Below are 16,927 nucleotides of genomic sequence, written 5' to 3'. Positions count from 1 at the left end.
GAACCATATGACAATTTATGTTCCACCCAATCTTGGTTACAATAAGGGTCTCTCCCATCCACTCAGTTCCAAATTCCTGTAACGAAGCTTGTATCACTTATTAGCCACACAACTACCACACCCATCATAGTTGACTTCAAGTATATGGGTATGTGTAAAATGAACAGGGGTACTTTTGGGGAATTGTAGGGCTAGTAAGTCATTGCAACACGGGAGCTATATCTTATTGCTTGAACAGCCAAATAGAGGAATATAGGGAGTGAACTGTTATACCAACACAAAATAGATTTTTTTTTAAAGAAAAATTTCAGATATAAAGATGTTAAGGATCCCTTATGCCATTCCCCGGCCACTTACCCATAGAATTATACTATTTCATCAAAATATCTTCATTTTAATCAGGGGTGCATAGAGGATAGATCCAGATTACGGAAACCAGCTCCAAATGAATGTCAGTTATGAATTGTCCATCTTCATTGCAACCTTGCCTAGGTTAATATCGGTATGCCTGCTATACACACTAGAGTGTTGCACAAACAAACACTAGTAATATGATACACCCACACATGTAGTTGACGTGTAAAATGTTGTTGTAGTGACGGGAAGAGATTTTTCCCCCAGTCCTTATACATACGCTTCATTGCAATATCAACTAGCAGCTGCTGCACTGAATCGCTCATCACATACCACGTGTCACGAGGCCACTATGCCTAGGAGACTCAAAAAAGAAAACAGTCTAGCAGAAGAATGTAAAATCGTACGCGTTTGAGTAGAGTTCATATATTTGTCGGTGTGTTATGCCACGGGTGTAGAGGGTCTGTTGTTACGAATCGCGCAACTCTAGAGTGTTGCACAAACAAACAGACACTAGTAATATGATACACCCACATGTGTAGTTGGCGTGTTTAATGTAGTTGTGGTGGCGGAAAGCCAGCGTTAGGGGATTGGTAAATAGAGGTTATTCCTAAGCTAATCACATTTCACGTTTATTTCATGTTTACATACAATGCTGACATGAAACCAATAACGTTACCTTTGGATGTAAAGGAACGTTAAAAGCAGTACAATTGAGAGAAAATTCATAGGTAATTTACTGAAATAACTGTTGTTAATGCTTCTAGGCCTGATTTGTAGAGCTGATTTAATTACTGATTCCTGCATAGAAGAAACTGTTCTTTGATCCATCGATTTAAGCTTTCCAAGAGACACAAGGAGACAAGTAATACTATTCTCACTATGTTGTTCAATTAACTTACTTCTAGTATACCATATCGCCCTAAAATATTCAAAACAGAAATATTCTTATAACTCTTGTTTAATATTTTACTGCTAACATCAAAAGATTCTCCAGCATTAAACAATTTAATTTGCTAATTTATACTAAGGAGGGGGGGGGGAGTTGGGAGATAACCACACACTGGTTGAGAACGTATCAGTGGCTGGCAATTATTTTAAAGTCAGAACGCAAGGGAAACATTCACAAAATTATGTACCACATTGTATTTTGAAAACTATCCCAATATTTAGTCAACTTGGTGATTTTTAGGGCGATGTAAGGAGAGCGGTGTAAGATATATGTAGTTATTATAAGCTCAGCAGGTCTATGGTAATTGTATTTTACTTTTAGGTTACTCCAGAATGATCTATCATGCAGCCTTAGAAAGAATATAAAGCATTGAAAGATAAATATGAGTAAATATTTTGTTTGACCGATGATTTTTTTTTTCACAATCAACTTTTACGATTTGTGATATTAGTTCAACACTGAATCTCTTATCAATTAGTGAACAGTAACAATTTTTAACGACACTACCATACCCTGTCTATTGCTTGTGCGTTGTGTTTGTTGATATCACTACGGTATAAATTGATGTCATCGATGAAGGACTAGTTTTACAATTTTGTAGGGTCGGATTTTACCGGCTCGGAATCGGAGCGCCGCTGGGGAACGCGCCACCAACAGGTCGATGTGACCCGGGCACAGATTTCCTACTGGTGTCTTGACGGATAGTACAGTTCCGCCTAATAAGTCAAAATGCGCTCATGTTTCAAATCCCCAACATCGCAGGTTTAATGACTGAGCCGGTAACAATATATGTCTCAGTCCCTCCCTATCTTAATGTCACGTGAATCTAGTTTACTTTGGTCACGTGCCTCGCCTATCCAACGAATCAGATCAAGTATGGTATGGCAAACAGCCTTGCGGTGTAAACAACCTTCCTGAGAAAGCAAATACCATCTTAACACTTACGTCTAACTGATAGACTTAGGCTTACCGTTACTGAGCGAAAACACAGCAGCAAATGTTTAAAACAAATCATGAATTAATAGCAGCTTTCGAAATTCATGAAATTTTGACCATATACACTGAATACTGAATATATTATGGTTCAGTGTTTATAAAACTGTTGTACATCTTTTCATTTGTATATCATTTTTTCTTTCTACTTAGCAGTTTGCTATGAGATACTTGATAAAGTATTCCTGCCTGTAGGTAGGCCGAAGTCAAGGCCAGGTACTTTCAGTTTCATGGCTGCTACTACTAGCCTGACTGGGTACCGCTACAAAATACAATATTAGAAAAAATGAGAAAGTCGTTATTACAAGCAACGAGTCACAGATGTAAAAAATAGTCGCTTTAAAAATTACAAGTTTGATATTACAGGTTTAACCATCGAGAAAAGGTTCATATTTCGGATAAGGAAGACGCGAAAAATTGAGGAACCAGACAGCAAAACTGCAGTGCGGTTTCGATGATCCTACATGAATTATCTTACGAATATGACACAATAGGCTGTAAGGTATAGCCAGGATGAACAGCATACTCCAATCTAAGTATCAAAGCTAAAAGCATTGAGATATGACAAACAATATTCACATTAGCAGCTGATGACCGAGATGGAAACTTTTCTTGTATTACAGATTGATCTCGACCAAAGATTTAACAGGCTTCTTCTACTCAATGTGGTACGCCTACAAGCCGTACATAAAGCAGGCGCGGGGCGATTTTTACCCCCTGATCTCCAATAGTTTGCGTCTGATGTGCCTCTAAAACATCTAGCTAGGCGACAGTTAATTTTCGTAAAGGGCGTTTGGCGCCTGTGAATTGTTATGATATTGTAATATCCCCAACGTTATTACATCCAAACCTGAAATTTTGTTTTGGCACTGAATCTCGACAATTGCGAAATATGACGGAAAACTTCACCAACGGAAGCAAAGATATATGATTCACAATGATATCGTCCATTCCAATTGCAACGTTGTATGTACCAATAGTACAACGTTCATTACACACCTTGGTGTACAGGCATGCATGCAGCGACGTATGTGACAACTCCAAAAGTTACCGACACAATTAAGTGAATCGAGAAATGGTCGAGACTTCTGATTCTTATCTACTGATGCCCTTAAGCTAATTACCAATTGCCAACAGCTTCTCCTATTCACACAAGGCGAAACGCACATGTTATCTAATAGGGAAGTTGGTCGGTGGGAGATACGGTACGGTAAAGAAACGCATTGCTTGCAATGGCTGAACGAGTGTACGGCCGGCATTGCACTTGCACATGCAAAGAATAATTGCAAAGTTTAAGAAACCAATATCAAGATAGTTATTACCATGTGAGCGTCGAATGTTTCTTCTGCCGATCCACAAGAGCTGATATGTTGCAATAAATGAACAAACTCACGAAGCCGAAGAGGGTATAAAATTAACAGTTTGTCCAACCTTCCCTTCTTAAGATTTCATGTTTACAAAGATTCCACAATATGACCCCTGGTGACCCCGAATTACCTACCTCCACCAATACAATAACAACAGGCTTCCTTATTTAACGTGGTACTCTTACAAACCAAATATGCGATCGGTCCAAACTTCCCTTCTTGAGATTTAATGTTAACAATGTTTCAAAATTTGACCCCCGGTGACTCCAAATGACCTTGACCTCCCCAAAACACTAGACTTCTTTTACTTAATATGGTTCTCCTACACACTAAGTATGAGAATGTTCTAAGCTTCCCTCCTTGAGATATCGTGTTTACAAAGTTTACAAAATTTGACTATGGTGATCCCAAATGACCTTTGACCTCCCCAAAGCAATAGGGTTCTTCTGCTTAATGTGGTACTCCTACAAACTGAATTTGAGCTTCCCTTCTTGAGATATCGTTTTTACAAGCAAGGCGTCACTCACACAGCCCACACCCACGCACCCACTCACACAATAACCAGCACATCTATGTTATGTTGAAACATAAAGATCTGACGTGACAGCAGTCTTCCGTCTTTGAGTTTTTAAATTGAAAATTTGATACACCTATTACACTGAACAGGATATTACGTCAAAACTACATGTTATACAAAGCTTTGATTTATCAATATTCGTGTCTCTGAAATTTGTTTACTTATTTTTGTCTCTTCGTACCTTTTTTCTGTCAATGACATCCACTCACAACAGGCGAATTGTTTCCTGTTAGCCTATATAACGACCATATGTAGACTTGCCGTGGTAAAACAGACTGAGCTTTAATAGTATGAGCATATTGGCTTCCAAATATTCCTGTGTAGTTTTGAATCTCTTGTCAGTCAAATGCGGAAATGGGGGGGGGGGGGGATTATGTTATAGGTTATAAGTTAAAACAAGGATAAATTGGAATGCATGTTTTAGCAGTTTGATTCTAAATTGCTGAATGGTGCTCAAACAGAAAATATTATTACAAAGGCCCCAAATGTCCAAAGGCTCCTTAGGGTTCGCTCTGCCATATTGAAGCAACGAATCCCAACTGTTTCTCATGTTTCCTCATGAATGTTTGAATGATTACCAAAGTGTCTATACCTCATAGCTAGAGGCATGGTGCCGAATAAAGGGAACAGCTGTGTTATGGGGCAGTGGTGCAATTTCATACATTTTTCGTTCTCTCGTATAGAGATTTTCAAAGCACAAAAATCTATATTAGAAAGAGGAATTATGGACCCACTCTGGAATTTTCAATAAAAGCCTGCATCTCAGAGCCCTCGTGCTTGTCAAGAAGCTGACGGATTTTCTTTCTTATCTGCTCGTTGTGATATACTAAAGCAAAAATGTGTAGGTTACATTCAATAACAATTCCGCAAAGAAACCTATACCCATTTGCAGTGTGTATTAAATTCAACGGTCCTTGTTACTGTCGTTGATGGGATAAAGACAACATTGCTATCTTTAACCTGGCTGCTTTAGTACAATGGGGCTTTATAAGATTCAGTTTATAGCTTTGCTGAGGTTCCTCAAAAAATACTATGACAGGATACCATTCACGCAGGTCATCCATACAAGGCAGAAGCAACTGAAGATTTGAACACATCCTGTCGCGCGCGTACTCTCAAATAAAGACAGATCGAGACTCTTTCATTTTATTTCCAGTTTCATTTTGCGTAGACAGAAGTTCGTGTTTTTCTTTAAATTAGTAAAGAAATGGAAGCACTAGATTTATCGTTCCTATGTGAACTTTCCTAGATTTTTCCTACACTTTAATTTTCTACACATAACTGTCTCTGAGGGCTGAAAGTTGTATACTATTGATTGTCCTTCTTATTGTTGTTATATCACTCAATGTTTCTCTGAAACAGGCAACAATGATGCAGTCCGGTGAATTTGTTGTATGCATGGCTGACGAGAAAATTCTGAAAAAAACTGATGAAACTGAATCTGGATAATTGATAACTATATCTCAGGATCCAGAGTTTACGAAACTTCACAACTATATGTATATGAGAGATATTGTTTGTTATCCAACTGGCCGTATCCTCATTTTTGTACCCTTGAGGCGGCAATCGTTCCCAGGAAGATTATACCAGAAGATTCCACGGGAGCCGCTGTACTGGTAGTCTCCGTTGAGGTTAGAATCAGTGCAAGAGTAGTAATGTCCACTTTGACTAAAATAAATGCAGTAATTATAACTATAATAATTACGATGCGGGTACCACCAGGCACCGCGATGCTTCTCAGCACAGTTGACAAAATTTGTGCCATCGTTGTCCCTATCGTGCGTGCTAAACGGATCTCCGTTGTTCCAGTTCATGGAGTTATAACCTAAAAGAGGATGGAAATGAGGACGCATTTAATCAGCATTGCATACAAAGGGAACTGAAAAACTCAAACCATAATAGACTACGAATTTTCATTTCAGTTCCGTTATGAAGTTAAACATCTTGAAGATTTTATTTAATAACCGTATTTAACCTTAGTTTATATTTAAACATGCTTGCAAGTATAATAAATACATGCTGGTATGTTAGTATGTTATATGTCTGAAAGGAAACACGGTTATTTGTAGTGAGATGGGGTGGGTGGGGGGGGGGCGAATTGATATTATTTATCACCACTTCGGTCCGAAATTATGCGCTCAATTCTTTTTGTTAGCCAGGTTCGTAGATATACAGGTTTTCCAATTTACTCAATTCATCAGAAGTAAAAGAAATGTGCGATTGAACATCACATCATATGGTGTCAAGATCATCACTTCCATGAGTGTGTTGTGCATGAGTCACTTTCGATTAAATTAAGTACATTATTGTATTTGTTCACATTAATGATATTATAACAAAGTGTTAAAAGGGACATCATAAGAACACTGACATTTTCTATATATAAAAAACGCAAAACAAATACAAAACAGAGAGATGTAGTGGACGCGATCCCGCCAAACCAAGCAACTCTATCGGGTATCACGGTGACACTGCAAGCGATATTTCGTTAATATTAATAAACCATAGCCCGCAGGTATTATTCAGTTTCAGATTCAGTTTTTGTGCCAAGGTTTAATGTTTAAAGTGTTCTGAATTTCCATTTTTCTCAGTTTGAACAGTAAAGCTCATCATTGTTCGTGTCTTGTCGATCAGCAAGCTATGCTCGTTTGTTTTGAACAGCATTATAGGCTCATTTGTTGTTTTAATTATGATAAATGGGATAGGCTGCATCTTCCAATGAGTGCGTAATGCAGATGTACAGTTGGTCAAAATATATCAATCTTGATTGCAGCTCGGAAAAGTTAAAAAATGACCATTATTAAGACATTTCATCTTATCTACCGCATGCATTTTGTAAGTTATTAAGATTAACATATTTTGTATTCTAATTCTCTAGGAAATGACGTAATCATGGCATATTGGTTGAACCACGATGTCTTGGGGGTTTATTAAAATCATCATTAAAGGCAATACTGATGTAGTAGATTAAGAGTAATAACAAGTTTAAAAAGGAAAATGGGATATATATTAAATGTTTATATATTTTGTGCCACTTAGCAAGTTTCATTTTTTCGAGCAAGTTTGTGGAGTTTATTGTGAAATGAAAACAAAACTACAAACTAACGTTATCAAAGCAAAGCTTAATAAATTAAGTTTTGCCAAAAATATCAACCTGCATTTCCCGAGTACGAGCCTAAAGAGAGCGTATATTTGTCACGCTCGTCTCCAATGCTGAATGTGGAGTAGAGGGCGTAATACTGTGAACCAGCTGAATCTGTCAGATCCACCTTAAGTTGGTATGACCTCTGAACTGAAAGGTCGTGAATCTTGTCGTTACCAAGCCAGTGATCACTGCTTGGACTTTCAAACCCGTCCTTGTATTCATTCCAACCACGATAGAAGTTAACTGAACCAGACCTCCTTCTCTGGAGAACCTAGAAACATGTAAATATATAAATATGGATATAAAGTTAAATATAGTTCCATTGTGTTCTCGTACCATTTCATGGAATTTGGTTCGCAACTAGTTTACCGGTAAACACGCGTGTGTTTTGAGTACTTAATATACGAGTGGTGCCTATGCATTATTTTATCTGAGAAAGGTATAGAGATGTTTATCGCCAGCAAAAAAATTCTGCCACAGAGTGTTACTCTTAAAATTATCTCAGAACATTGATCATGTTTCGTTCGCGAAGCACTGCAAACAAGGCCAACCATTAAAGGTATTGAAATTACCGTTATGTTTACCGTTATGTTAAGATACTGATATTTGTTTTTAGAAGCTGTTCAATGTAAGACGATACATGGCTTACGCATTTGAGGGCTAGTTTCGATAAAACATCGTAAGTTCATCGGACATCTCTCGTCCAAGAAAAATACTCAGCACAACAAAACTCTCAAGTTTGTAATGTTAAATCATTTTTCCGTTGACTCGATCAGGATGGTTAGAAGTTATCACTCTCTTGGGAAATGTGAAAACTTACCGTCCATCCTCCTCCGTCTGTTGACATCTCACAGTAGACCTGGAAGCCAGAATCCTCCCAGCCAGAAGGATAGATGGTATAAACCCCATCGACATGGATCCCTGTTTTGTATATCTCGTAGCAATCCTTTGCGGGTTCGATACACGTTACCCCATCTCCTTCAAACCTATGGTTGCAAATACATCCTCGCACTCCGTCTCTCTCCTGACACGTTGCATTGTCACTACATCGGTAGTCATCTTCATAACTCAGCCGATTGTCGATGCAGTTTACACGGTAAGTACAGTCAGAATTGACAAATGATTCATCGTCCTGTCGTGGAAAATAGATTTTAACAATTTCAGTTTATCAAAAACTATTTGCTGAATCACTTGTCACTAATAAATTTAAGTCAAATTGACACAACCAGTGTTGTTTTCACGTAACGCTCATTAATATTTCATAGAATAATTTATGCCAAGAGTATATACAAGTAAAAAGGTATCGGAAAAAGAGGAATTGTCTAGTGCTGCAGAATCTTCCATACTATTATTATCTTCTGGATGAATTTTAAACAATCAGCATATATTTTTGGAGCAGTTTGAATGAGAAAAAAAGACAAACAAACGTCTCAATGATACATTGACGTATATTAAGCACTCTTCCCTTTTCTTGTAAAAAGCATCCACACTGACTTTCAGGTATGCAGTCCTCTCCTTGTATCATATAACCGTCTGGACAGATGCATCTTTCCGATTCCATAGAACCTGAAGTGATACACGTATTGGGTTCGGTACAACGTCTCTCGCATGTACTGTTAGAAAACCTCGTATTCGATGGACACCACTCTGGGTCTGGATCTGGTAAAGTTAAGGAAAATATTATCTTAAAATCGACTTGGTATTTGTGACATCTTTGACGCATTGAAATTATTAAATGGTTTAGAAAATTTGCAATTGCTTCCGATACAACCTTATCACCAACAGTACAGACAGATGGGCGGGGGACGGGGGATTGAAACAATTTTCGGTATATACAAGGTACGCAACACAATCTGGACAACAGCAAGGATATTTTTGTATTGTTTTAGTACGTTAAGGCATAGTTCTGTTCAAATTTTGGTGCTATGAAGTTTTTCTCTTCTTGGGTGATGAATATATGTTTCAATACTTCTATTAAAACATTCTGAAAGGAAACCTTGAACAATTTAAGAGAAACGTGGCACGTACCCACATTCGCCTCTTTTAACATAGGTTATAACGATAACGTGAGATAACATGAAAATCGATCTTCCCTGAGATAAAACAGAAATGTAAACACAGAACATTTACCTGCATTGCCACCTTCCTCTCCAAGACTTTGAATAGAATATTGGCTCCATTCATCAACAATACGAAAATCGTCGTAGGTCACATGATACGAGTGCCCTGTAGCATTCGTAAAATCCATACGAAGTTGATACTTCTTTTGATTTGTTAGGTGAGCAATTTTCTCATTTCCTAACCAAAATTCACTTCCCAGAAATCCAAAACCGTGCTTGTAATCGTCCCAATTCCGATTAAAGTTGATGAATCCATTCGTCCGTCGCTGTATTACCTGTCGTTATAAAAAGAAAGAGGTTGGCCAATGTTTATTTCTTGCACAATAAAGAGTTTTTTGTGGTGGCTTGAACTGATTGTATAGCAAAATTGCTGATTTTTTTTTAATATTTAGGCGAAAATTACATTCTCATAGGATGTTTCCAACGCGAAGAATTGTTTTTTTTTTTAGTTTCCATGACATTTTGCCAATCCATCTGGCCACAGCAGAATGGATGTTGTCATCATGGCAATTCAGGTGATAAAATAAATATCCTTTTTAATAAATTGTCAATCATTTATCCACGGAACAAAATAATATTTCTACAACAAAGATATATTTTGATGTAAATTCTTAGTATTGAGAACTTTGACAATTAAGTTAACTTCTAAATTTATCAGATTTCAAGAATAAATCAACAAGAGAATTATAAGAACATAAGTAATTTAATCAACAATATCTCAAGTTGCAGGCAAGATATCGAGATGAGATTTTAAACTAGCAGTTTGAAACACGTTTTTCTTCAATATAACTACCACATTGTTTATTCACCAGTAACTCCTTTAAATTGGCAAGTTAGTAGTGAAGTTGATTCGTTTCGTCAACACTACGTCACTCTTAATAATATTTCGTTTCAACATGCATAAAATACAATTAGGTCGGAAAGTTGAACATTTCGCTCTCGATATTTGACAGAACCATGACTTATCAACTTCATTTACTACGTTGGTATGCAATTTTAATGCTGCTTTATGAAGTACAATCAAAATTGGGTCTCCTGTTGTTCGAAGAGGCTCAGGAAAAACGTTCAGTAATAAAGTTCCTGAGTGTTTTAGGTCTCCGTTGGTCTATTTGTTTTACAAGTCCAGTATTATATTATGAAGTTTTGAAAGTATTTAAAAGCTTATCTAACTTTGTCAACTTACCGTCCATCCATCACTGCGTAAGTCTTTATCACAGTATACTTCGAACGGCTCTGGGAAACCAGCAGGTTTGATTTTATAGACACCAGATGCATTTTGGGTATTTGAACATGTATTGAGGATTTCTTGGCAATCTTTCGGGTTCTCAGTTGATTGGAATAGAAAGTACGATAAACCTACAACAGGGATAAAAGCAACCTTAACTCTCTTTTTTTCTTGCGAGAATTGCAACCATCAGTATCTATGGACTATCTATCCGAGGTATATGTTACTCTCCGATAATAACCTGTAAATGTTTAATTGTCATCATGTCTACCAGAGTTGCTGCTAAGGCAGAGTTATTTAATTGTTTTATTTTGTTTTTTATATTTTCATGTAGGTCTTTATCAAAACGAGTTAGTTTACACGCCGATAACTCAGAGCCAATGAAATCATCATAACAGCATTACAAACGATCGAGAAAGCTATTGTCTGTCAATGAATGACATTTCTACCTCCCTCAACAATTAATATAAACTTTTACAACAATTTTGTTTCTTATTTCTGATGTTAAATTTATCCTTACGGAAGATCTACATTAATGAACAAACGTGCAGATGCTTTCAAATACGAATACTATCACCTGGAATCGTAAAGGGTCTTTTGAATCTTTTTACGCTAAAGTGTAAGGAATTATACTTATAGTCAATATCAAAAGTTAACTTACTCGATGATCGATCTGTGACGTCAGCAGAAGCCTACATATAAGACAAGAAACGTATAGACTGATCTTTATATCCTCAATGCACATAAATATCAATGAATTGTTGGAGTTTAAGAAAGGTTCAATTCTACCATATTCATGCGTTTACGTTTCCTTTCACTTTATTAAATATTAAAGCATTCATTCTGTGATGAAGTGTTAAATGCGTTAATTGTCATTACTATTGAAATTATCGTTAATTCCAAATACATAATCAAAATATAACAATAGTATTTACGGAAACAACTAACGTAAGAAAGGTTGGTGTAAACAAATATTTTCTGAAACAATGGACCGTTTTTTTTTAGAGAAGCATATTAGGTAAACTGTCCGATCGTCCTCAAAATAATATTTTTTCTTGTTATCAGATTCAGATATCCTCAGAATAACAACAACTGTCAAAATCCACTGTTTTCTCTTTCTATTTCCTTGTCGGTATATGATTTTTCTTCTTATGGGAAAATTTATTATTTTGAGCTACACATTCTACTCTTGCTTCTTTTTTCTCTCTCTCAAGACAGTGTTATAATTGGCAAATGTGTTGTTTTTCGTTTCGATTTGAACATGTACAATGCAGAGCTTACACGAAAATATCCGCCGTGATGCGAGATGACAATTACCGCTCTATAGTTTTTATTTCATGTCTCTCATTTTGTTATCATTTCATTGTTTCCGCAAGCAACATTTTCATTCTATTTGCAGGAGATCCTATTTTTACCGATGCTTTTAAAACATCGTTCGCAGTGAACAAAGACTTTGTAGGGAATTAAACACAGATGCTTAATCCTTATGTGCTATAAAAGTCTATCATGAATTTCATTACATCTCATGAAGTAACTCAGTACCTTTATCTGGATATAAAATGGAAATGCTGTTTCGTATGAACGGAACCAACGCTTTGCCGCTAAGACAAGTCATTTGTATAGAGAAATATCGCTCTGGCAAGTATAAGTGCACATTAATTATTGATATATTTGTTAAATCTAATGTCTTAATCTTTTCGTTACTCACCAAATTGCTATATTTTCTGTGAGCATGAAATGAAGTTATACCGATAATGTGAACTCATTGGCTACTGATGTGTACCTTTATGTAACATTAAAAATCTGTTTGGTATATCCAGAACAGAGCGGTATAAATCTACAATATACATAAATTGCAAGCGAGTTAACCCCAATATGTAATAATCACATTATCATCAATTTATACGTTTATCATGTATTTGTAAAGTTCTTAGAATACAATTCGGCTAAGTGACCCCTGATGTGTAGCTTTACGTAATGTTAAAAATATGCTATATCAATAAAAAAGGAAAGCTATATAAATCTAAAATAAACATAAACTGGACGATAACCTACTTAATGTTACCACCACGTGTAAAATTAGTTTACTTTTTCTATGTAATTGTAAAGTTCTTAGAACACAATGGTATGATATATCTTCGACATACATTTGATGTGCATGGTAACATACATACGCCTATACCGATACTGTTAGGCAATTTCTCTGTGACCGTACAAGCCATTTTGGTAAAAGCGATTACTGATATCCAATTGGGTTTAGAACAAGGATGTGTAAGTGAATTGGTAACCAAATGGCCGAGGTCAAAGATAATGCTAATATTTACCCACTTTATGTTTGTCGTAGCATACTTGAAAGCTTGCGAAGCTTTTCGGATTGTCAGCTATATCATTTTGGTTAACCAGAACAATTATTCGTTCTTGAATCAGAATGAGTGTGATCTTGTGTCTGATTAATACTAAAATGAAATAACGGATGAACTTGGTATTTAATGCAATAATTCGACAGTTTCGTTCATCTGCATTGAATTTCTAGCTTTAACATTACATAGTAAAATGCGTCGTCAGAGTTAACAGTAATATTTTAAAGAATGAGTCTCATGACACAAACTCCATATAAAGTTTACAGTGTTAGGATATGGTCATATCAGTTCTTTCTAATAATGCAAAATGTTATTCTCATAAAAGGTTACACTGAATATAACTTGCTTGGATACCCAGAAGAAATATTGTTGATAGCTTTTGATAAAATGATGGCTGAATTTGATACATATATTTGTAAAAATGTTGATCATTACCTTTGTTCATACAATTTTACATATTTTGGTTTTTGAATTTAAAAACAAATTCAGTTTCATTAAAACCTTTTTCTTATTTTAGATCCCGTCAATAGTTTTGCAATGAAGGTTCCTTTCATATGATGCTAAAACTCTGAAATCAAAACTAAAATACTGCCGTAAACTTTTCTTTACTGATATAAACTCATGTTCACTTTTGTTATTGAAAACATATTGTATTGTTTAACAAATGTGTGAAAAATAGAAATCCGTTAATAAAGAGCATATCACCTCTACATGTTCACTCTACTTAATAAGGCGAAACCAAAAGCAGAACTTGAGTACATTATCTAGTCACAAAAGTTGTGAAACCAACTAAAAGAAATACTGTTTAAATGAAATCATTCGTGGTCCTCTCATTTCACTTCTAACCTATATTTTCTTGAGATCTATCCAAGTTAAAAACTATACTTTTATTTATTCAGGAAGTTTTTAAGTGTAAGTTCCTTTATACTCTACGAAAATGCAAGAGGCTTTCGATAGACAATCTACATTTATTAAAACCATAAAGATATCATGGATAAAACCCAGAAGAATATGAAATGAGTACGCAGACATGATACTTTGAGAGTAAATTATAAAAACGGACTATCATTTGTGAAATAGTTTGTTAAAAATACTAAATTTCAGAGTGCGGCATCACTTTTCAAATGTACACTTGAGAAGACAATCGAATAAATGTCGTAGAAACAGGTTGTCGCAAAAGTAGGACCGTGTACATCTTGCTAAGTTTGATCTTTGTTACCGTAAATATGAAATAAACATTGCATTTACAGTTCAAAAACCAATCACTCTCGGAGCAACAATGCTTCTGTCCAAGCTTACCAAATATTTCAAATTATGAAAAAATATATAGCCTGGTTTACATATAGACAATACTTTTGTTTTTCGGAGGAAGAAACCTTCAAAACTGTTTACGCTGTCAAACTAGCTCCAAGAAGTAATTTTGTACACAAACAAAGATGCAATTCACAGAATATTAACGAGGAACGCTGTTATATATTGTTGAATTTAGTTTCCTATACAAAGTGGTCGAATGTTCAAGTAAAACTGTTTGATTTATAACCGTTTCAATTTGTACATCTCGCAACGTAAATTGCCCAAGTAAGTAGGATGTGTTCGTGGTCAATACAGTGTATAAGAACTGAAAATAAGATATCTTTATGTTTTCTAATATGGCGTCTCACATAGATCGATAAATTTTCACAAGGATTCTTGAGCAAGCCTTTTATTCATTATATAAGTAATATCAAGTCCACAGAATATTCAATAGATAGGCTACCAACTTGCAAAACTTCAAACTGATGTATTATTTGACACTTTTAACGTCTTGTAAATGCCTACTTTTTTTGTTGTTTAGTTTTGATGTCCAGAAATAGTAAAATTACTCAGAAAAAGAGCTACTATAGATTAAGAGTTCCAGAACTGCGTAAATATAATAATAGAAATATGCATCTTACAATTTGAGACATTCTGTCAGTGAAACAAAAATACAATGTTCTAAATTGCGGGCGTTTACTTTTCTATTACATTTTGTAACACCATTGTGTAAGTTCTAACCGCTGAGGAACATCATCCAAGAACAAGTTTTACAATCAATTATATGGACTTTACATAGGACTGAATTATAATATCAATATTGTCTAATCTAGCATAGATTATTTGTAGATTATGCAGCAACACATAGACCTACCGAGCTTTCAAAGAAATTTAGCATTCTATAAGTATTTGATTTCCTTTAATATAAAAAGGAATAAAAATGCAATAATATCTCTCTTTTTTTGGTAAGGAGCAAAGGATCGGTAAAATTGTAAAATTGTGAACTTGTTCAATGTCATTTCTTATTGATTCTTATAAATTGTACAATTTGAGACTCTCCTAACCAGGGATTGAAATACATCTACTTAACACCTATAGTCATACCGATAGGAAACATTAACAATATGAATACAAAAAAGCCTTAACTCGAGTTCCTTACAACGACATTTTAAAACTGAATACTGAAAACTGAGTCTTAATCATCTAATTTTATTTCAGACTGACAAGCGGGGGTTATCATAGCTGAACAATTCTTCACTGCCAAAGGAAAACATCACTCGACAGAGTGGGAAAACTTATGATGATGAATATCAATATTTAGTGCATATCATAGATCAAGGTTAGGTTCAAACTTTTAAAAATCACGTCGGCTAAGCAAGCTACATTTCTAATTATGAAAAATATTGAAACATGAATATTATACGAAGTGATATCTGTTAAATATATATTAATTGTTATATATATTAAATTGTTTTTGTTCTGTTGACGTATGCAAATTACAGGTGTAATAGATTTAAAAGAGCGGTTCATTTTGCTATCTCGGTGAAAAAAATAGAAGTGCAACCTACATCAGAGTGTTTCGTAAAATAACTATTTGACTCAACTGATTGTTAACCTACATCACCTGTTAAGACAACTTTACTATTTCTAATTTTTATCTTTTGATAATTGTAAAGCTGAGATATCAAATATTTCGAAAATCGTGAAATTATTGAATACCTTCTTTTAAAATTGTTAACAGTATTTCGGTATCAATTATGGTAAATACAACGTGGTGTTAAAAGCACTGCAGTGATAATAAATGCACAGTGTTTTCTTAAATTCCTCCACCCAACTTGACCATAACATTTTTCAAAAACTTACCGTTATTAATGCAAGGACATTCCATCCTATCAACAATGTGAAAAAGTTGACGCAGAAAAGTTCCCTTCTTTGGTTCCCCATCTTGCGAGCCTTGTGCTTGGCGAATGATAACTGAGATTATCTACATGAATGACTAAAGTGACCATCAAGAACGGTTCGCCGTTTCGCTTCAAATGCGGAAATTCACGAATAATAAGTACCGAAGACGCCTGTTGAAACTTTTAAAGGTCTTTAACGTATTACATGACGTTTGGAACTAGTGGACCATCCCATCTTGACAAGTCCCTTCTTGTCTTCCGTTAGGTTGTATGTAAATAGAAGCTTAGAAATGTCATGGCGTGACATGATTGGGTGTGACAGCGTTCCAATACGCAAGTCTACAAGCGGCTGATGTAATTTTAAACGAGGAAGTAAATGAAGATGATATTAACAATATATCGTAAATGTATAATATGACTGGCGGAGGTTATGATTGGGTGTACACACAACACTTTCTGCAGGGTACAGGTGACACTCGTTAACTATTCGAGCAACGTTTAGAAAAAGAGGCCAACAAAAGGTTTTCTCAAACCAAAAGTCCAAACGGCACAAAAGTTGATCGATTGAACCATTTTCGTGGTAGAGGGTCTAGGGAAAGGGAGGGGGAGGAGGGTAGGCAAGCACATCACCGAATGTATA

The 16,927-nt window shown here is 35.5% G+C and overlaps 1 protein-coding gene across 1 annotated transcript; it reads right to left on the bottom strand.

Annotated features, from left to right (window-relative positions):
- Nucleotides 1-5,565: 5,565 nt before the first annotated feature.
- On the bottom strand, nucleotides 5,566-16,365 carry LOC139973854 (uncharacterized). Its single transcript, XM_071980728.1, has 8 exons — nucleotides 16,250-16,365; nucleotides 11,395-11,425; nucleotides 10,692-10,864; nucleotides 9,519-9,783; nucleotides 8,812-9,047; nucleotides 8,209-8,520; nucleotides 7,398-7,659; nucleotides 5,566-6,068 (listed from the first exon to the last, which is right to left on the bottom strand). Exons 1-8 carry the CDS (start codon nucleotides 16,328-16,330, stop codon nucleotides 5,764-5,766), a joined length of 1,665 nt encoding a protein of 554 aa, XP_071836829.1. The 5' UTR covers nucleotides 16,331-16,365; the 3' UTR covers nucleotides 5,566-5,763.
- Between the last annotated feature and the right edge of the window lie 562 nt (nucleotides 16,366-16,927).

Source organism: Apostichopus japonicus, chromosome 9, assembly GCF_037975245.1.
Source record: "Apostichopus japonicus isolate 1M-3 chromosome 9, ASM3797524v1, whole genome shotgun sequence".
NCBI lineage: Eukaryota > Metazoa > Echinodermata > Holothuroidea > Aspidochirotida > Stichopodidae > Apostichopus > Apostichopus japonicus.
Note: the sequence above shows the minus strand (reverse complement) of the source record. Positions and strands in the feature narration are given on the sequence as shown.

What these genes read in the sequence shown, in the direction of transcription:
- LOC139973854 (XM_071980728.1), bottom strand. Translation starts at nt 16,330, where the DNA reads ATGGGGAACCAAAGAAGGGAACTTTTCTGCGTCAACTTTTTCACATTG. An exon ending in AATGTATCATTGAGACGTTT is followed by an intron (nt 8,521 to 8,811) that starts GTTTGTCTTTTT and finishes TTTCCACGACAG; the next exon opens with GACGATGAATCATTTGTCAA. An exon ending in CAGACGGAGGAGGATGGACG is followed by an intron (nt 7,660 to 8,208) that starts GTAAGTTTTCAC and finishes ACATGTTTCTAG; the next exon opens with GTTCTCCAGAGAAGGAGGTC.